The sequence below is a fragment of the Achroia grisella genome, unplaced genomic scaffold (genome assembly GCF_030625045.1).
Source record: "Achroia grisella isolate CSIRO2021 unplaced genomic scaffold, CSIRO_AGI_Agris_v1 utg512, whole genome shotgun sequence".
NCBI lineage: Eukaryota > Metazoa > Arthropoda > Insecta > Lepidoptera > Pyralidae > Achroia > Achroia grisella.
Genome location: NW_026712906.1, coordinates 4,110,528 through 4,133,143, shown reverse-complemented (window position 1 = coordinate 4,133,143; position 22,616 = coordinate 4,110,528). Strand labels below are relative to the sequence as shown.

The following is a 22,616-nucleotide window of genomic DNA, read 5'->3' as shown; positions in this document are numbered from 1 at the left end:
ACACAGCTTACAAAGAGTGAGCACTCATGACGACCTCAAAATCTATAGCGATAACACAAAGTGTGCTCTTAAAAATATTTACATACTGTATTAATTAAAAACTCTACTTTAACGTTAAAAATAATTAGCAGTTTTCCTAAATTTGCAATATTTTTAGTTTTATATTAAGCGTCTGGTGTCATGTATCAAAAATATAATAATAATAACAGAGTATTTTTAATACAGCGCCATCTAGTATCAAACTAACTAGAGCATGTATTAAACATCTAATAGAAAACAAATATACTCGCAAAAATTAAGGGAGCAGATTTTTTTTCCAAATTTATGGGTGTTTTTTAACAGGCTCTATTTAAATGAAAAATGGTCGTACAGAAAATAAAACTATTGATTTTTGGGTAAAAATTAAGTAAATAATTAATTATTTACCTAAGAAATCTGAAAACTAGAATATTCAAGGTTTAAGATTATTTTTTTATTTTCATTATCACCCATTGGAAAAATTTTCTGTTTTGCGAGAAGTGTAGAATAAACAATACAATATCATGAACACAAATGCTATAGTGTGGAAATCGAATTACATTATAATTATCGCCATAAAACAATCAAAGTTTAAGTTTATTTGTATAAACGTAATTTCTATTTCTAAATAAGGTTTAAATATAACTAATGTTTAAACAAAAAAAAAAATCCCTCTTACCACAGTTTTATCTGAATAAACAAAAACATGGATGGTAATTAAATGCTTTATCGTTAATTGTTCTTGTTGGTATATAATATAAACAAATATAATGTATTTTTATAAAATTAACCTAATGTTATCATCTCAATATATATTGGGACAATATGTTAATTAATGAATGACGCACTCACATATATCTATATCTATACATATAAAAAAAATTTATGTCTGTTTGTAATATTGAAATAACCGTTTTTTACTACATGCATATGAATATAAATACGGTACATATACCAAAATATATTTTATTACAATTTTTGTCTGTCTGTCTGTTTGTTCCCGCTAATCTCTGAAATGGCTGTACTGATTTTGGCGGGACTTTTGTTGGCAGGTAGCTGATGTAATAACTTAGGCTACCTTTCTTTTAGAAAAAATCTCTCTTTGATGGGGTTATTATTATTATTGACGTGTATAACTCATTCACATACCTCTAGTATTGATTCCTATCCAGTTGAGATATCGAGACAACTTCTTTGAGATGTAGGTCTTTCCTCTCGCCGGGAGGCCCACCATGGCTATAACATGTGGTATATTTACATAGTTGGCTCGTTCTCCTGTAAGAAAGAAAAAAATAATTATATTAAAAACTACCACTAACCTTTTTAAACTGACGAAAAATATTTATACTCTATTGCACCAAATATAGAAAATTATAAACATACAGACATTAACTGTATATACATAATATAAATATATCGGTGGAAGAGGATAGTTAGTAATGTAGCCCACATTACTAACTATCCAATGTTGACCCCATTGCTAGCAATATACCAAGTCAGGTTGACCTCCACGCGGTTCCCCCTGGAATCCATCGTGATACATTCCCGGTGAATTTGTCACGATGGGCTAACTGATCTGACTTCATATTCATCATATCATCCTCCACTGGTGCCCCGACAGCGTAAACCGTTAGCACAGGCGGGAACACCTTCCCATTATCATTATTAAAAAAAAATATATACGCGAGTAAAGAATTTATCTATCTATGAAGCATTTAATTATATATCTTCAATTATCCTGACCGACAATAAGGTGAACAGTAGGCTAAATACGGCTTCTTAGGGCATAATTTCAGTATATCATGAAGGAATATTAATTTACAATACAAATATGTGTCAGAGTCTCTTTTCTTGCGTGCAAGTTAATTCGCCATATTTTGAAGAAGAGGCGGGAACCAATCACAGCGCCGACAGTAGCGGTTCATTAGTTCACGCATTGAACTATTCCCGTAGGTAATTCAAAGCAGAAAGTGTTAACAATACGCCAAGACAGATGCTTTTTAGGGTATATTTTCAGTATATCACGAAGGAATATAGACTTACAATGCAAATACGCGTCATAGTCTGCTCTCTTGAGTGCAAGTTAATTCGCCATATTTTGAAGAAGAGGCGGGAACCAATCACATCACCGACACCGGCAGGTAATTCAAAGTAGAAAGTGTTAACAATACGCCAACACAGATGGCGCTAGTGGTATTTTGAATTGCCTTTGGGGCATCAAATTAGTAGGTATAATTTTTAATGAACGAAATCTTACGCGCTCGACTTGATAGATAGAATATACTTTATTTGCAACATACAGTAAAATCACAAACACACATGTATCGTTGTATAACAAAGGACACATGTATCGTTACAATAAGGCGGCGTTATAGTATGTGAGACGCATACCAACATGTCAACAATATGTGTTGATTGATTACATTCTGATTACAATAACACTAATACCAACTCTGTTATCATCAATTGCGCTACAAATGCACTATTGATTGATACTGATGTATTATTACCCTATTTGATTTGTCACTTAGATAAATAACTAAACCATAGATACAGATAAACTACGCACCGCATAGACGTTTATTATGTTACTAGCTGTGCCCGCGATTCTTCCGCATGTTATAGTGGCCTTGACCGAATGAGATGTGAAGAAAAAATATTCCATAATCTAACTCAAAAAGGCGAAAGAAATATATTTCATTGTTCTAGCTTTCATCCCCTATTTTATTTAGGGTAATATTTATTTATAATAATCAACAGCTTAAAAAATAAGTTTCAACCTAGCTTTGAAAATGGCAATATTTCCATGCAAACTGTCCTTTCTCAGGATCTGGACTCTCTGTGTACAAAATTTCATTTAAAATAAATTCAGTAGTTTTGGCGCAAAAGCGAGTCAGACAGACAGAGTTTCGCATTTATAATATTATTAAGGATAAGGATAATGTAAGAAAAAGATATATAATCAAATCAAATCAAATCAAATCAAAATATATTTGACGACCTCGGTGGTCTAGCGGTCTAGCACACCGCTTTACGTCCGATGGTCGTGGGTTCGATTCCTCGCACGGCACAAACATTTGTATTCATGAGTATGATTGTTTGTATCGGTCTGGGTGTTTTCTATGTATAATATGTATGTGTTTACGAAAAAAAAATATCTATGTACTTGTATCAGTTATCTAGTACCCATAACACAAGCTTTAGATAGCTTAACTTGGGACTAGATGGCGCTGTGTGAATTGTCCGGAGGTTATTATTATTATATTCAGCTAATTACCTACCATTTCCAATAGACCCACTATTCGAATAGTGCTAGATAATGAGCTGAAAAAGTAGCTGATGTAATAAGAAGTAACTTAGTAACGGCTACTTTTATTTTAGAAAATGAAAGTTAAATTCCACGCTGACGTAGTCGCGGGGAATAGCTAGTATATTATAAATTAATTTACTGTATAACATTTTCCTTTGAATATATTTATTTATAGTTCAAAATTATCACCAGTGTCTTTTCAATGAAATAATTTATTCATATTTACTTATTTATACTCTTTATAGACAGATATAGAAATAGAAAAATCATTAAAATAATAAATTTACATTAACTAATATAAACAGCAGCTGTCTTATCGCTGAGCAATCTCTTCCAGACAACCTTTGAGAGAATAAAGATAAGAAAAGAGACCAAGGAGAGGTGAGATACGTTATAAAAAAGAATATGTGTAAATTTGTCAATTTATAATAAAAAACACTCTTTCACTCACATAAACTCTTATATTGTAATTCTTTTATTAAAAAACCCATTGAAATACAGATTCAGTCAACAAGAATAGGGATGCCTTTTGGTTTGTTTTTTCATGTTTTAATTATAATTGTATTTATAAAAACAGTTCCCAATATATTGCAATACACAGGTAATATTATTTCAGAGTGCTATAGGCTACATATTATTTCAGGCGAAGCCAGGATGAATCATTAGTTACAAAATAAACCTAACTAACAATAATATTTTAAGTTTTTCTACAAATAAAATTAGAACATATTAATGATATTAGCTTTATAAATTGATAAATGATCTAGATATGATCACATACACGATATTGTAATATCTCTCTACAATAGCAGCATATATGTTCTTAGATATATCTATAAGATTAGATAACATCTTTAATATAATATGGTAGTGATAGGAAGAAAATATGCCTACCTATGTGATAGGATAATTATATTATCAACAATTTTAAAACATTTAAAAATTATGTAAGACTGTGGTTTTACTTGCACGAATTTATTAACCCTTATTAGAGAACAATTTAGTAAATGTAATAGAATACATATATAATTAAATAGTTTTTAAAAAAATGTACCAGTCAATAGAGTTGCCACAGGGGGAAGGATTGTCAGTAATGTGGATTGATAACCCCATTGCTAGCAATGTACCATGTCAGGTCGACCTCCACACAGTTCCCCCTGGAAACCATTGTGTTAAATTCCTGGTGAATTTGCACGATGGGCTAACTGACCTAACCTCATGCTCATCTTATCATCCTCAACTGGTGCCCCGCCAGCGTAAACCGTTAGCGCAGGCTGGTGCACTATTCCATTATCAACCCTCAAAAAAAAAAATAGAGTTGCCACTTCTTTGCAATGGAAGTACTAGTAAATGTGGTATGGTAAGTGTATAAGTGGCAAATAAATGATTAAATGATATTGACAGTTAAAAGAATACAAATAAACATATGGTTAAGCAATCTCTATTTATGATTAACAGCGAGAATATGTCCTAGGTGTTAAATTCGCCATTTGTACCTTTGTTTGTGTATTGAAGTTTTATTACATAAATAAAAATGTAAAAGAATAGAAATGAAATGAAATGAAATGAATATTTATTGCTTAAAATGTGGTACATATGTGGTTTTTAAGGTCTTTAGAATTAGTTTCACACATTTTGTCATTTGTGACATGCAACAGACAAAACAGATGTCAATTTTGGTTATTATTCGTTAGTCGTTAGTCAATATTAAATACTATAGATTTTAATACTGATTTTTATTTCAGTTATGTTATGAATTCATCATCTACATTTATACTTATGTCTTTATAATTACAATAAGCTGTATATTGCAAACATCAACCCACTGAAAAGTATTGCGAAATACTAATAAAATAAATATTGTTGAGTTACTTGCTCATTCTTTTCAATTAAAGTATCTAGTTAAATGGGAATATATGGATAGTGATAAAAATTATGTGTATAAGAGGCTGAAATGTCCTGAATGAATATGAATAAATATTTCTCATTCAATTTTTTAATGATGTGTTGAATGAGAACACCTTTATTCCCATTCTATATAACATTCCTTTCTTTTCAGTCTTCAATTGCATTTGAAGATTTCAAAACTTCTATTCATCGTTATACAGTAATTCAATATACATTTGTATTAATTAATATTTACTTTAAAATAAAGTATGTAATAATATACTATATATATAGATATATATATCACAAACATGTGACAATCTTATACAGTATAATTAGTAAAAATCACGAGATCTTACCACATTTTAATTAATGTGAGTTCCCAATATTTCACCATTGTTTTACTCAATAAAACTAAAACATGGTGAGATCCTATGATTTTTACTAATTATACATATATATATATATATATATATATAATGACTATGTCAAATTTAAAACAGTATATAATCTTGAACAGATTGAAAAATGCAGATTAAAAAAAAATCATATGAGTAGTTATAGATTCTTTCACGTTACCATTTGTCACAAATAAATATATATAAATGGTGATATACCAATACTGGTATAAAGGTAATATTTGTCTTTACTTACTAATATTATATATGCAAAAGTCATTTAGTCTGTACATTAACTTTTCAATATTAAATAGAAGCACAGATCCTAAAGGAATTTTCTATGAATATAGATTGTATGATGAGGAGGGGCATAATCTATGTTTTCTTTTACTATTATTTATATAAAAAAATAAAAGATGAAGTCTCTGAAAACAACTAAGTAGTCTAGAATTTAATAGAGTTTTTCACGTAACTACTTGTATTGAATCTTAATTAACGCCCAAATCGTAATGAGATTGGTTTAAGTTACTCAGATAAGTACAACAGTATTACGTATAAGATCAACATTTGTGAGTTGTGGCAAACATAAGGAATTAGCCTACGTATTAACGTATTGACGTCCTCATGACCGTGAGCCGTGTGAAATATTTCTTCCTGTAGACATTCTCAAATCTTTAATTTTCCCATATTGAACTAACCGTCTCCAAAGAACTGTTTATTCAGATATTTCCAGCCTTCTGCACGCTTGTCGTCGGGATCCATAGTCATTTTATTACACTATTTACACACTTGATATAATTAAAAATAATTTAAATTAATAATAAAACTTATTTTATATATACACACTCGTTTGGTACGAGAGCAGTGCGCAAACTGTCAATTGTCATATTATGCTTGTCAAACGGAGTACTGTCAATGTCAAATGTCATTGAGATTCTTATTGACAGTGACTTGACGTATGCGTAACTCCCTTTGTGACTGTGGACATGAGGCCCTCCTCATGTCCACATGATTTAAACCATATTTTCTTCTCTTGCCCACTAAACCGCTCCAATTTAGTGTATCCACAGCTTATTAAAGAAAAAATTCCACTGCCAATCAACTTAGCGAATATTTTAAAAATTTCCTTTGAAAGTCCTAATGTTTTATGGATAATTGTAAATTTCATTAAAAGTAATAACATTAAAATCTAAATATGTATTAATTAAATAAATTGTAGCCAACTTACAAAATATATACCTACATATTACATATGGACTCTATTAACTACTAACCAAATTTGTGTTGTCCTTTCCAGTTTCTACACCAGAAAGACTAAAATTACTTAGTCTTTTGGATATACTTTTTGTCTCCAGTGCGTGCCTCTAATACATGACGCTGGCATAAATGGTCGTAAAAATAAGGACCGATTGCCATATAAGAAAAGAAGAAACGTATGCGTATATATTATCACATATTTTCTTAATGTAAAAAAAATGTTTTATAGCATAGCAGACAAACGAGCTTGCGTCCCACCTGATGGTTGGTAAGCGATGACCGCCGCCTATGCAAACTCGCAACACTAAGGGAATTGTGTAAGTCAATTGTCGGTCATATAAGGAAGAATAGTCCTTGTTACAATATCGTAAATATTATTGTTGGAAGGAAATTCCATAAAGCGGTTGTGCATGGCAAAAAGTTACTATAAAAATGCACGGTGGAGGACCGTTATTTATCCGGATGATCAGAACGATATTTCAGATAATTTTTTATTTTTTATATATTATATTTTAATTAATCATTCAAAATTTCTTATTTATTTTAAGATCATGTGTTTAAAAGTTTTCTTACTTAAATATAATAAAATATATTTAGTTGGTGGCTAACTAATTAAATAACCAAATAACTTACGCTTTTACCACAGATTATCTTATGCTACTGCTCACCGTAGACATTACATTTTGCAGTTAAATATATATTTATATCTATATAAAAAGTTATGTAGTATAGGTATATACTGCTATCAATGATATAAATGGTTTATCTACATAGTTAATTTTATTATTAAGTAAGATAAACCTCATAACCTTTGACTGAATATTATAATGAGTAGGTAACTATGTTTTTCCAATTATGGACACGGCGCGGCAGGGCATCTACAGAAGATCACAGGATAAGATGAAATTAGGTCTTGGCGTATTCACAAGGAGTTAATTATGACAAGTTCCAGAAAGAACTGCATGCTGTAGTCGACTTGATAGGTCACCTATTTTTAATTGAATTAGGAAATGCCGTACAAGAGGCTCTGGCATTTGCCCAAAATGCCCAATAAAAAAAAGGTGTCTACTTAGATGGAGAGTGGTAATAAAAAGTCGGAGCAACTCAATCATAAACGCACTCTGTTGGAATGTATCCACAATTACATCACTTGGCATCACTCCGTTGTCCGTAGAGGCGGAAATAAAATTTATATCAATCTGTTGACTCACCACTGTCTTAGCTAATATTTTAACGAAATTAATATATTTGGACCATGTTCAAAAACTGCACCAGGTAGGTATCTAATTTATAGTTATGTATTGTGTTTTAAAATATGAGATATGGATTAAAATTTCTGGGTACTGTGAGTTTCCAGTTTTTATAAAACTAGAATGTTACCATTGGGAGGACTAGGATGACACGAACTGTATTTTTTTTAACGTGGGGAATATCTGGCACAGCTAGCGGTAAGGTCTGAAAAAGGAAGAGTTACAGTACGGCAGTGTTGCCATAATCAGTGCCGGATTTATATTTTTTATGAGTGTAGGCCACTTTATTTCCGCCCCTTGTATATACCTTACTAAAATAATAATTTTCTCTAATTTAATTGTTTGACTTTTATCCTCTGAAATCGAGTGACCGTTCTCCCTCTGAAATCTGCCGCCCCTAGGCCACGGCCTGTGTATAATTCTAGGACTGGCCACAATATTGATTTTGGTTTCCAACAGATAGTTCATTTAAACTGTTGTATATTAGCATTTGCTTGTTATTCACAAGCATTACATAAGAATTGGTATCATATAACAGTTTTATTTGATTTTGATTCGATGTGAGTCTATTTGTTCTGTCTAATATTTGTCTATTTGACACTCAAACTGCTAGTATTGATCGTTTATATACGCTGCACATACTTGTAGGTACCTAAACATTGATAGTTTTATTATTAATCTGTATTATTGTAAACATGTATGATATTAATTTGAAAAGAATACGAGCTGAGTTTCTTGTCAGTTCTTCTCATCTCGAAATCATTCCGAACTGACGGTAGGTTCGACATATCATAAGAGTCTGTAATAGACCTACATAAATAAAAATATTTTGAATTTTGAATTGAATAGTAGTTTAGTTTTTTTTTCTTCATCACAGTAATCCCAGGTAGAGTGGCCAGAGACACTGTAAAGCAAACGTATTTTTTTTTCTTAATTAATTTTATATATAATACATAGATAGCAGTTTGTTCTGACCACAGATAATAAACTATTAACCCATGGCGCGTTTATTGTTGTGTAGAATAATAATTTGTGAATATCGATGGATGGATGTTTGTTACATTTTCACGCAAAATCTTTTTTCCTACTACTACTAGACTATGTAATAGAATTGAATTTTTAATGAAAAATAAATGAAAATTTTAAGGATACTTTATAATAATATAGCCTATACATCAGTTTAACACATGGGCTATTAATCTCAGCAGGCATAGCTAGTTTATGATAAATACGACTGTTATTGTTATAAATACACTGTTTGTTATATACATAGAATACACACAAAAAACTTTATCTAGATTTAAATAAATAGATACATTCACAAAAACAAATGTAGATATATATGTATTTATATTTGCTTTATTATTATATATTTATTTTGCATAACACAAGCTAAATACATGCAATCACAAAAAAATGTATCTATGTATTTATATCAGTTATCTAGTACCCATAACAGAAGTTCTGCTTAATTTAGAACCAGATGGCACTGTATATATTATCCTGTACATTTGATTGATCGATAGATACGTCAGATCATGAATGAAAGTGGATATTATTGTAAACACCTGAGTGAGTGGGCAACAGTGCTAATTTTAGTGCGTCGTTACGTGACAAAGCGTTGTTTGTCGTCACTGTATACTTGACATTGTCACATCGCGATCCATGACGACGTGCATGCAATTATTTGAGTAAGATTACAATTACTTTCTGTCAAATCACATGTACAGGCACGATATAAGGTATGATACCTTACAAGAATGCCATAGCACGAGTGATGGGGGTGTGACATTCTATATCAAATTATTTTTATTAAACAAAAACCCACTTCTTGTCGCATTTCGGTTTTTAACGGTTTTCAGTTTAGACAGGACTAAAGATAATCTGTGGAAAATAATCACTTTTGATTCCCAAAACCGTTTATTTTCCACAGATTATTAAAATATGTAGATCTGACATGAAATCGATTTTTTATAGTACAGTTTTATACTGTACCATAAAAAATCGCATTGGCCGTCTAACTATATTTTACTTTTTATTTACGTAATGATTCGAAATTTGAAAATATTAATTACATAAGTTTGATATCATGAATTAAGAATGCATTTTTGTCTTGTAAAGTTACGTAATATAAAACACTAGTGAACAAGTGGTATTATTTCTTAGGTCCGTTATTCAATGCATATGAAAGTATATATGGTACTTACATTAATAATATAATACCTACAGGATAACATAATTAGTATTTTAATACTTTTAAACTACATAGATTGTCAACTACCTGAACTGTGCACTTACTATAATCAATATAATGAATGAGCATGAAGCATGATGACTGATGGAGCATGTAATTACGTTTTGTACGTAAACAATTATAATGGCCGACCTTCAAGTTCACTTTTAACGTAATTGAATTAGGTTTATCTTCAAACTACATCAATACACCGAGATACCTACATTTTGTACAAATTGTCTGCATGGCTCACAATCCCACGACTCACAAAACGTCTATTAGACCTAAATAGGCAAAATCTTAAAATAATGGTAGGGACAATAACGGGACACTGTCCTTTAAACAAACCTGTACACAGGTGCTACAGAAAGTCCCCTTTATCGAGGCTGCTTTGAAGCTAAAGAAACGGCCGGTCACGTAATCATGGAGAGCATAGTAGTGGCCACACAACGAACACAATTCCTCGGAACAGTGAGATCGCTCCGTAAAGCATATGAAGACACGGCTTCTACGATTCTGGGAGTAGCTTGGCTGGCTACTTTAGTAGTCTCGGTTCTACACGCACACGGCCCAAATGAAACTAAATCAGGAGAATTAGAGTCCTTATTACATTGTCTGCGTGGGTACGTCCATCTAATCTATTATAATGGACTAGCAGTTTGTTTTTTAAAATGTTTTTCATTTCCAAGAGCAAGATAAGGTAGTGAAATTACATTATAGAAGCATACAGAGACATGGCAGTCCTCCCGAATGGCAAAGCATGTCGGTCACGACGGTTACCATTTACCGTCAGATGAGATCTGTTGTTTTCATTCATTCATAATTTAAGAGCCGCGCTCTTGTCATTTTCCATGATTTTGCATATGTCTCTAGTTGATGATGATACGACACGTCTCCAACTTTTCCTTAATCTGCTTCATATAGATGTCTTGGTCTGTCTCTTCCCCTCTATTCCATCTACTTTTTCTTAGTTAATATTATTAGTATGTTCGTCATGTCGTATGTAATGCCTCAGCATTTTTCCCCGCCTATTCTCTATAATATTTATGATCTGTCTCTTTTCTTTAACCCTTTGCAGTACCGCTTTATTTCTTATTTTATCTTTCCAACTAATCCTATCCATTACAATTAAGTAAAACAAAAATATTGACACAAGACTTCTAAGATTTTAAGGATACATAGTAGATACTTTTTAGAAATATAAACCTATACCAAAAATACGAAACATAACTTATAATGAATGTATCTTTACGACAGTGAAAATTTCTCATATCGGTGGATCATGGGATAATAAATCCTATAATAATAATCTAGTTCATAGACATAGTTCTGTAGTTTCATTATCTACTTCTTCCTTATCCCATTTGTTTAGGGTCAGCGTAATATATTTTTCTTTTCCATTCATCCCTGCTCGCAGTCATCTCATTATTTACTCCCTCTCTTATCTTATCATCTTTCACACATTCCATCTATCTTTTTTAATTCTGGAGTTAATAAAATGCGCTTACTCTTTAAAATATTAATATCATGTAATATTTGATGAAATAGTTAACTATTTTATAATAACATTAATTCTACAGTTTGATTTGATTCTACATGATTGTTGTTTGTTTGTTGTGTGTATGTATCAACTTACCTATTTATCTGAAACATTCTCGTGGAGCTATCTTAGGTTATCTACAGTCTTCGTGACTTTAGTGTTGTAGAATGAGTATGAAGTTTGACTATGGTCTTGGGTGTCTATGTACGTTTACTCTGTGGTCAGATTCATAATACTTTTCAATACGTTACTTTTAATCAATAAACAATGCTATCTTCACATCATTATAATATTTAGTACTAGAGACGCATCTCGGCTTTGCGGTATATTAAATTATATATACTTCGGCATATAAAATGCTAGCAAATTATTTTCATAAACCTTTCGTTATACAGAGCACAGTATTAGATATTTATGGAATTTCCTGTCCGTAATGTTATATTTTTATACAAAAGAATATTCTTAGTAAATGCAATTATTATAAAAAAAATATCCTTGAATAATTAGGTTGGTACTCTCTTTTTATAATATTATAATTCATAGATAGATAGATATACATATATAAACGCTACAAGGTTAATATTTCAACCGAAGTACATTCTGTTCGTAACGTTGGGTCACCTAACCAAACATATATTATGCTAAGTTTTATGTTGTGAAGAGAAACATAACAACAAAAGTGGGAAAGGGTATTGTTAGTAATGTGGACTGATGATCTTATTGCTAGCATTGTACCATGTCAGATTCACTTCCAATTGCAATCTAATCCTTGGTGAATTTGTCACGATAGACTCTGACCTGACCTCATGCTCATCTTATCACTCTCCACTGGTGCCCCACCAGCGTAAACCGTCGCAGGCGGATGCACCATTCCATTATCATTCATAAAAAAACATGTTAAAAACATTTTTTTTTAGAAAATGTCACTCGTGTTCTCCCAAAATACATACATAACAGCAAAACATGACGCAAATTTCACAAACATGTTTTGCAATATTTCTTTTGATTGAAATGCGGGCTATTAATTGTCAGTGAACAGAATTAGACGAGTACTTACGTATAGTTATAAAAAAGTGACTATCAATAACAATACAATTAGCAATACGGGACGGTAGACCTTATGTATTGTACAAAAGAGTTATTAAAAATCATTCAGTACATTCTGTACTTCAGAAGTACAGATAATGAAAAAATGACAATTTTGGACAGTCTTCGTTTTATGCATTACTCAGTAAATTTTGGATGGAACACGTTTTGTATGTAAAGGAGTCAGGGTCATGCAGCCTTAATGGAGGTATTTAGTTCCCCCCTAAATAATTCGTTCGTTCGGGGTTCGTAATGTGGACCGATGATCCAATTGCTAACAATGTACCCTGCCAGTTTGACCACCACGCGGTCCCCCTGGATACATTCGTGATAAGTTCCTGGTGAATTTGCCATCACGGGCTGACGTCAAGCTCACCTTATAATCCTCTACTGGTGGGGGGAAGGGGCTTGTTAGTAATGTGGATTGAGAACCCCATTGCTAGCAATAAGGTACATTGCTAGCAATGAGCTAGTCAGGTCGACCTCCACGCGGTTCCCCCTGGAAACCATCGTGTTAAATTCCTGGTGAATTAGTCACGATGGGCTAACTGACCTGACCTCATGCTCATCTTATCATCCTCCACTGGTGCTCCGCCAGCGTAATCCGTTAGCACAGGCGGGTGCACCATTCCATTATCATCCACAAAAAAAATCCTTTACTGGTGCCCCGCCAGCGTATGCCATTAGAGCAAGAGAGGCCATTCCATTATGATCCATTAAAAAAATATAGGTATTTAGGAAAACTATCTTTTATTACGTTTCATTAAAGTACACATTGCGATTGTAAACTTGCGTAATTGAAGACAAACATCGTGTATATGTATATATAGCGCGGACACGGGCGCTGGCTGTGGTTTACTAAGTCACTAAATCCCACAATACGACTCGTGTACCCAAATTATCAGAGTGATAACATATTGCAGTAGTTATATTCGCCCAAAATAGTAGTGGCATGTATTATATACATACAAACTGTTACTACTATTACAGATTAAATATCAACATATATAACATACTACAAGACCAAATAGTTCCGTAATTGGGGGGAATTTGTAATGTGGACTCGTGAACCCAATACTATCAATGTACAATGTCAGGTTGAACTCCACGCGGTTCCACCTGGAAACCGTGACAAATTCCTGGTGAATTTGTCACGATGGGCTAACTGACCTGACCTCATGCTCATCTTGTCATCCTCCACTGGTGCCCCGCCAGCGTAAACCGATAGCGCAGGCGGGAATACCATTATCATCCAAAAAAAAATAGTTCCGTAAAACATGTATAAACTTTATACGATATGTTTTACGCAAATATTTGGTCGGACTTGTGGCTGAGAGACGTTAAGGGACTAGTACATGTAAATGAAAAAGGCGGTATGCATCATTCTTTTTTTGAAATCTTGTATTGTTTCTTTTTTAATGTTGTTTTTGACTGTTGTATTGTGAGATCATTCTTTTTTTTTTAATCTTTGTTTGATACTGTTTATATGAAATTACGGCCAGTATTATTGTGTGCGTTTCTTAATGATGAATTCATAAAATTATTTATTGGTTTTTGTTAAATTACATCGGAATCTCGCACTATTCACATAGGTGAAGAAAATATGTTCGCATTATTTTTCTAGAGTACTAATTGGTAGAGCCTATTATGGAGGCAGCTCATTATTCTTTGCAATAAAAGACTATATTTTAATCGAATTAGGTTTTCTTAAAAGTAAACTGTTTTCTAATGTATAATTGTTGAAGATATCATGTTGCTTGCACACAATATATGCACATCTACACACACACACACGACACCGTCCTCGCCGGCGAAGACGACGACCCCCAACACACAACTCCACACCGGCGCCTCAGGGCGCCCCTCCGATCGATCCCCCGTCCAATTCAAACGGGGATCGAAATTACGACTGCCTTAGCCGAGATTCGAAGCCCTAGTGGTGCCCTCAGACTAAAGTCGTATCCGTTAGGCAGGAACTGGCCTTCATCCGCTCCATAAGTCCTTTCGCGGGTTTGGAGTGCCCTCTGCACTCGCCTGCTAACGTCCGGTGAAGCTGAAAGGCCAGCTGCGGCCAACAGCATTAGAGTAGTCCGAAAAAAAAGGTAGTATAAATGCATAGGTCATTAAACCAAGATTGCAAATAACATCGCCCTCGTCTATTATTTTAACGTTATCTGCGCTAACAAGTGTACATTCTAGTAGGTATCACTTATCGACTGCCCAGACTATTGGCAAATGATAGCGAATATCTATTGTTCTTAACATCAATCGGCATTCACAAGGAATAGTGTAAATTGGGGTCAATTGCAAAGCATTCGTAATCTACTGTGATATGAAATTAAACACACATTTCTTTAACGCGGTACTTGATCAAATAAGTTCTCGGTTCTTTTTATATTTTGATAAGTAGGTATATATTTATTTATTATAACTTCAACGCACAAAATATCAAGGTAAAAGTACATATGGCGGACTTAACGTCTTACGGCATTATTATATATCTAAAAGTTTGTCAACATAATCTTCCTTATTTCATTCATTTGGAGTTAGCGTTATATGATGTTTGTGTTTCTACTTGTTATATAAAGGTCCCTGTTTCATTCCCGGTTTAGGCACGATTGTTTTTATATCTGTTATCTATTTTTGATTAATTTAAAATTATTAATATCAATAATAAATACTTTGCTGGTAGATAGAAATTGTAGTGTAGTTTTTTATATAAATTATTTTATGGCTTTTAACACAAAATGAGATTTCATGTGATAACGTATATTTTCTTCTATTCATCTCTATTCGTAGTTATCTTGTTATCCCTTTCTTACTATATAGTTAAGAAATGGAGTGAATAACAATGTTTTAAATTTGAAAAACTTTAAAAGTTTGAATTACCATTAAATTTATCTATACAAATAAATAAAATTGAAGTGACTGTTTGGAATTTCAAATTAACAGGTTTTCGCTAAATGCATATGAAAATATACGGTACTTACATCAAACGTTACGTTTCTTGGCTGGACCGATTTTAACTGGCCTTTGACTCGCAAATAGCGAGTAACGTAGCTAACTTTTAATCTAGAAATTTTATTTATATTAATAACAAAAAAGTATTTTAATCTTACTAATATTATAAAGTTTGTGAGTTTGGATAGATGTTTGTTACTATTTTACGCAAAAACTACTGAACGGATTTTAATGAAACTTTACAATAACCTAGTTTATACATCAGAATAAAATATAGGCTATAAATTTCACGCGAGTGAAACCGCGGGCTAAGCTAATAGAACGTAAAGCCGTAACTTATAAAATTGCATCAAACATAGTAATTATACTCGCATCAAACGTGACATTATGATTAAAATTTAACACCTGTCTGGCACAAGTGATTTTAATTAGATAAATAATTTATGTACGCCTTAAAAAAGAAAACACACGTGTGTTGGCCAAAGCTTATTAGATAGACGTCTGTACGTAGCATACACACAACTCGTGCTAAACATGACGCATTACAATTTGTACACTTTACATGGTACATTTTCCGTGATTATATCAGTCGAGCTGGTCAGTAACCCGTAACCAGGATGAAATTATTTTTTTCTCTTTATTTTGGCCACAAACAGTTGTTATATCTATATATATAATACATATAACTCAAAGGTGACTGACATAGTGATCTATCAACGCACAGCCCAAACCACTAGACGGATCGGGCTGAAATTTGGCATCCAGGTAGATGTTATGAAAGGATTTTGATTAATTCTACCCCAAGGGGATAAAATAGGGGATGAAAGTTTGTATGAAACTTGGTCAATTTTAAACCGATCGCGTTGAGACTGCATACATAAAGCTACTATGACGGGGGGGGAAGGGGATTGTTAGTAATGTGGATTGATAACCCCATTGCTAGCAATGTACCATGTCAGGTCGACCTCCACGCGGTTCCCCCTGGAAACCATCGTGTTAATTTCCTGGTGAATTTGTCACGATGGGCTAACTGACCTGATCTCATGCTCATCTTATCATCCTCCACTGGTGCCTCGCCAGCGTAAACCGTTAGCGCAGGCGGGTGCACCATTTCATTATCATCCACAAAAAAAGAAAAACATCCTCACATAGCACAACCTCTCCCACAATTGACTAAGGTTCGTGGGTGAGTATCATCTTCTTTTAAACAAGATAAAAGAAGAGAAAAGACTTTTTTTCTTATCATGGTAATAATAATAATCTCAGGACAATTCACACAGCGCCATCTAGACCCAATTTAAGATAGCTAGAGCTTATGGGCACTAGACAACTGATACAAATACATAGATATTTTTTTCATAACCTACTAATTGTTTATATGGGTCTGAGTGTTTTCTATGCATATGCAATATGCATTTAAAAAAAAACAATATATTCAAGTATTTATATCCACAACACAAATTCTGCTTAGGTTGGGACTAGATGACGCTGTGTGAATATTATTAAAAAAAATACTAGTAGGTTCATACTATAAAGGCATCTCGTCGGTCGTGTATTAAAGTATTTAATGTTAATTTTCACAATACAACCGGTTGTTTTGTTCAGTATATGTGGTATTCACATATGGTAGTTATCTACGTATCAAAATAAATAAAAAATAAAACCGGTTGACAGGAGGCTAAAGAACTGAGCTTGTGCAGCCTTTATAACGTGCAATATTTGTTTTTTTTTATTAAATACTAGCCGTTCCCGCGACATCGTTTGCGTGGAATTTAAATTTATTTTACTAGAACAAAAAAAAAATCTAAAATAAAAGTAGTAAAGTAAGTTACTCCTTATTAGCTACCTGCCAGAAAAGTCCCGTCACAATCGGTTCAGCCATTTCAGAGATTAGCCGGAACAAACAGACAGACAGACAAAAGTTGTAAAAAATGCTATTTTGGTGTATGTGTCGTATTTATATTCATACGCATGTAGTAAAAACGGTTATTTCAATGTTACAAACAGACACTCCAATCTTATTTATATGTGTAGATGTACAGATAAAGGCGCTGTAGAGTTATCCTTTGATGTATATGTTTTGGTTTAAAAGTGTTTTTATATCAATTATTTATTTTAATAAAGGTTATTTCTATTATTATTTAATGATTTATTCCATCAACAAAATCATTACCGGACTTTGTAAAAAGTCGTCTACGTAGGTACCACTGTTTCATTACAGTCAGTTGCAAAGCAACTTTTTATACTACGATGGTGGTAAAGATGCATACGGCCCATCTGATGGTAAACAGTTACCATAGCTTATGGCCTGAATACAAGGGGTGTCACGTGCACTCTGAGGACTCTTACGAAACCTTAATAAACCCTTCTTGAAAAACCCGATGCTGTAGTCTCTCGAGGAACCCTCGGCAGGTAGTTAAGTCCACAATCTAAATGTATGCAGGAGGCAGGTCCTCTGAAACCACACTGGCCGAGACAACATAGTAAATTTCCGTTAGGATTTGAAAAAAAATTTAGATCATTATCTGTAATGTTTTTATAAGAGTTTTTTAATTACTTAGTTACGAAGAATATTTTTTTGGCAATTCCTAGTTATCATCTAATGACAATAATTTGTCATCGGCATCATTAAGATAATTTACTTCGTTAGTAAGAAACTACCGGAATTACCGAACAATTTTCGGTAAGCACTGATTGTCATAACTATTGATAACATTTAAAAAATGTATATTGCTAGCAGGTTGTCCATCATTGTTTTTATAAATTTTATTTATTTATAAACTCTTTATTGCACCTTAAAAATTTTACACAAAAATTAAACAGGTATATATTTATAAAAGGCGATCTTATATCAAGAAGCAATCTCTTACAGACAATCTTTAGGTAGAGAAAAACAACAAAAGTGGTAGGTGGCGCATGAATAACATGGAAGAATATACATGTACGTATATAAAGGTTATAATAGAAATGACAAAAACACACATTATAATAGTAAACTATATATATCGGCGCTGGCATGATTCGGGAATTGTACTGTCCCAAAATCTTTGAAAATAAGATTTTTAATTACAATTGTAATAATATATGTACAATAATACTTGCTATTACTGTGAAATGTAATTGTAGATTTAATATTTATAGAAACCGTTATGATTAATTTGAATTAATAATTTTAGATCGAATAATAAGGCACTCAATTGTCTGCCATAATTTATTACAGAAATTAGGGCAGTCAATTGACTGACAACATCGTTAACATAAACCCTAATTATAATAACAAAAACATGCAATTTAATAACTATCATTCTTAATAGTATTTTAGAGAATTATAACAAGCTCGGCTTATTATAATTCTCAAGCAATTAGGTAATTACGAAATCTATAATCATAAAGAGTTGTTAAACTGTAAGCGAGTACATGAGCATTCGCTCTGATTGGTCAGCACACTAGCGGCCTCTAGGAGGGGATAAGCAAAGCCTTCTTGTACTCGAACACGGTTTAGGTGAGCAGTTACTGAGTTACCATCTTACAGAGTTACACAGTTACGGAGTGATTGAGTCACCGTGGAGGCAGGTACAAACCTGGCTCACACGACTTTGTAAGTCATGTCTGCTTAGAAATAATACAAATAGTTAATTAAAAGAGCAACACACAAGTTTCTTGCTCATTCTTCTTGTGATGAATCTGCGTTCCGAATGAGTGGTAGAATCACAAATACAGTAACTATTCAAACGTGCTTACATTATAGCCCAAGAGCCCACGACTGCCAGACATACGTCATTTTAATAAACGTGAAAGTTCTTGTATGTGTGTCCCCAACACAGGTAAGAACGATCCCCAAATATGAAACCTGGATCGTGGTTCCTTTGGCAGGTACCAGGTAACAAAGGTGTAAAAAAAATCATACCAAATTCGTTATTTTAAGAAACTCCATATTTTCATATATTGTTCGTAGCACTATTATAACTTGCGCTGCTCATTGCCAGACACGTAGTGTGGTTCCAACCCCCCGCCGGACCCCCCTAAACTATACTATTTTAGAAATAAACTTACGTCATTTTAATAAAGCTGAAATTTATATATATTATTGAGAGTTCTCTCAAACTGAGTTTCCTAAATTGCCAGACAGTTTTCTTGGTTCCTTATCATACCAGACTCATTGAAACCGTATATTGGGTAACAACGGTGTATACAATTTCATATCAAATTCGTTATTTTAAGATGCTCCATTTTTTCACATATTGCTCGTAACAGTATTATAACTTGCTCTGCTCATTGCCAGACCCTTAGTGTGGTTCCAACCCCCCGCCGGACCCCCCTAAACTATACTATTTTATAAATAAACTTACGTCATTTTAATAAAGCTGAACTTTATATATATTATTGAGAGAACTATTAAACTGAGTTTCCTAAATTGCCAGACAGTTTTCTTGGTTCCTTATTCCACCAGAATCATTGAAACCGTATATTGGATAACAACGGTGTATACAATTTCATGTCAAATTCATTATTTTAGGATGCTCCATTTTTTCACATATTGTTCGTAGCATTATTATAACTTGCGCTGCTCATTGCCAGACACGTAGTGTGGTTCCAACCCCCCGCCGGGCCCCCTAAACTATACTATTTTAGAAATAAACTTACGTCATTTTAATAAAGCTGAAATTTATATATATTATTGAGAGTTCTCTCAAACTGAGTTTCCTAAATTGCCAGACAGTTTTCTTGGTTCCTTATCATACCAGACTCATAGAAACCGTATATTGGGTAACAACGGTGTAAACAATTTCATATCAAATTCGTTATTTTATGATGCTCCATTTTTTCACATATTGCTCGTAACAGTATTATAACTTGCTCTGCTCATTGCCAGACCCTTAGTGTGGTTCCAACCCCCCGCCGGACCCCCTAAACTATACTATTTTATAAATAAACTTACGTCATTTTAATAAAGCTGAACTTTATATATATTATTGAGAGAACTATTAAACTGAGTTTCCTAAATTGCCAGACAGTTTTCTTGGTTCCTTATCCTACTAAACTCATTGAAACCGTATATTGGGTAACAACGGTGTATACAATTTCATATCAAATTCGTTATTTTAAGATGCTCCATTTTTTCACATATTGCTCGTAACAGTATTATAACTTGCTCTGCTCGTTGCCAGACCCTTGGTGTGGTTCCAACTCTCCGCCGGACCCCCCCAAACTATACTATTTTATAAATAAATTTACGTTATTTTAATAAAGCTGAACTTTATATATGTTATTGAGAGAACTATTAAACTGAGTTTCCTAAATTGCCAGACAGTTTTCTTGGTTCGACAACGATCAGAGCAAGTTATAATACTGTTACGAGCAATATGTGAAAAAATGGAGCATCTTAAAATAACGAATTCGGTATGAAATTGTATACACCGTTGTTACCCAATAAACGGTTTCAATGAGTTTGGTAGGATAAGGAACCAAGAAAACTGTCTGGCAATTTAGGAAACTCAGTTTAATAGTTCTCTCAATAATATATATAAGGTTCAGCTTTATTAAAATGACGTAAGTTTATTTATAAAATAGTATAGTTTAGGGGGTCGGCGGGGGGTTGGAACCACACTAAGGGTCTGGCAACGAGCAGAGCAAGTTATAATACTGTTACGAGCAATATGTGAAAAAATGGAGCATCTTAAAATAACGAATTTGATATGAAATTGTATACACCGTTGTTACCCAATATACGGTTTCAATGAGTTTAGTAGGATAAGGAACCAAGAAAACTGTCTGGCAATTTAGGAAACTCAGTTTAATAGTTCTCTCAATAATATATATAAAGTTCAGCTTTATTAAAATGACGTAAGTTTATTTATAAAATAGTATAGTTTAGGGGGGTCCGGCGGGGGGTTGGAACCACACTAAGGGTCTGGCAATGAGCAGAGCAAGTTATAATACTGTTACGAGCAATATGTGAAAAAATGGAGCATCATAAAATAACGAATTTGATATGAAATTGTTTACACCGTTGTTACCCAATATACGGTTTCTATGAGTCTGGTATGATAAGGAACCAAGAAAACTGTCTGGCAATTTAGGAAACTCAGTTTGAGAGAACTCTCAATAATATATATAAATTACAGCTTTATTAAAATAACGTAAATTTATTTATAAAATAGTATAGTTTGGGGGGGTCCGGCGGGGGGTTGGAACCACACTAAGGGTCTGGCAACGAGCAGTGCAAGTTATAATACTGTTACGAGCAATATGTGAAAAAATGGAGCATCTTAAAATAACGAATTTGATATGAAATTGTATACACCGTTGTTACCGAATATACGGTTTCAATGAGTTTGGTAGGATAAGGAACCAAAAAAACTGTCTGGCAATTTAGGAAACTCAGTTCAATAGTTCTCTCAATAATATATATAAGGTTCAGCTTTATTAAAATGACGTAAGTTTATTTATAAAATAGTATAGTTTAGGGGGGTTCGGCGGGGGGTGGAACCACACTAAGGGTCTGGCAACGAGCAGAGCAAGTTATAATACTGTTACGAGCAATATGTGAAAAAATGGAGCATCTTAAAATAACGAATTTGATATGAAATTGTATACACCGTTGTTACCCAATATACGGTTTCAATGAGTCTGGTAGGATAAAGAACCAAGAAAACTGTCTGGCAATTTAGGAAAC

The 22,616-nt window shown here is 33.1% G+C and overlaps 1 protein-coding gene across 3 annotated transcripts in view; it reads right to left on the bottom strand.

The window, feature by feature from the left end:
* The window catches only part of LOC131846716 (6-phosphofructo-2-kinase/fructose-2,6-bisphosphatase), a 49,133-nt gene that overhangs the window by 14,654 nt on the left and 11,863 nt on the right, over window positions 1–22,616 (bottom strand). For 2 of the 3 annotated variants that reach the window (XM_059196092.1, XM_059196093.1), the window contains exon 2: window positions 1,168–1,293. In XM_059196092.1, coding sequence (XP_059052075.1) covers window positions 1,168–1,293 — 126 coding nt within the window. Of the gene's footprint in view, window positions 1–1,167; window positions 1,294–6,311; window positions 6,472–22,616 lie in introns of those variants that run through there. The other variant, XM_059196094.1, reaches the window with a different exon arrangement.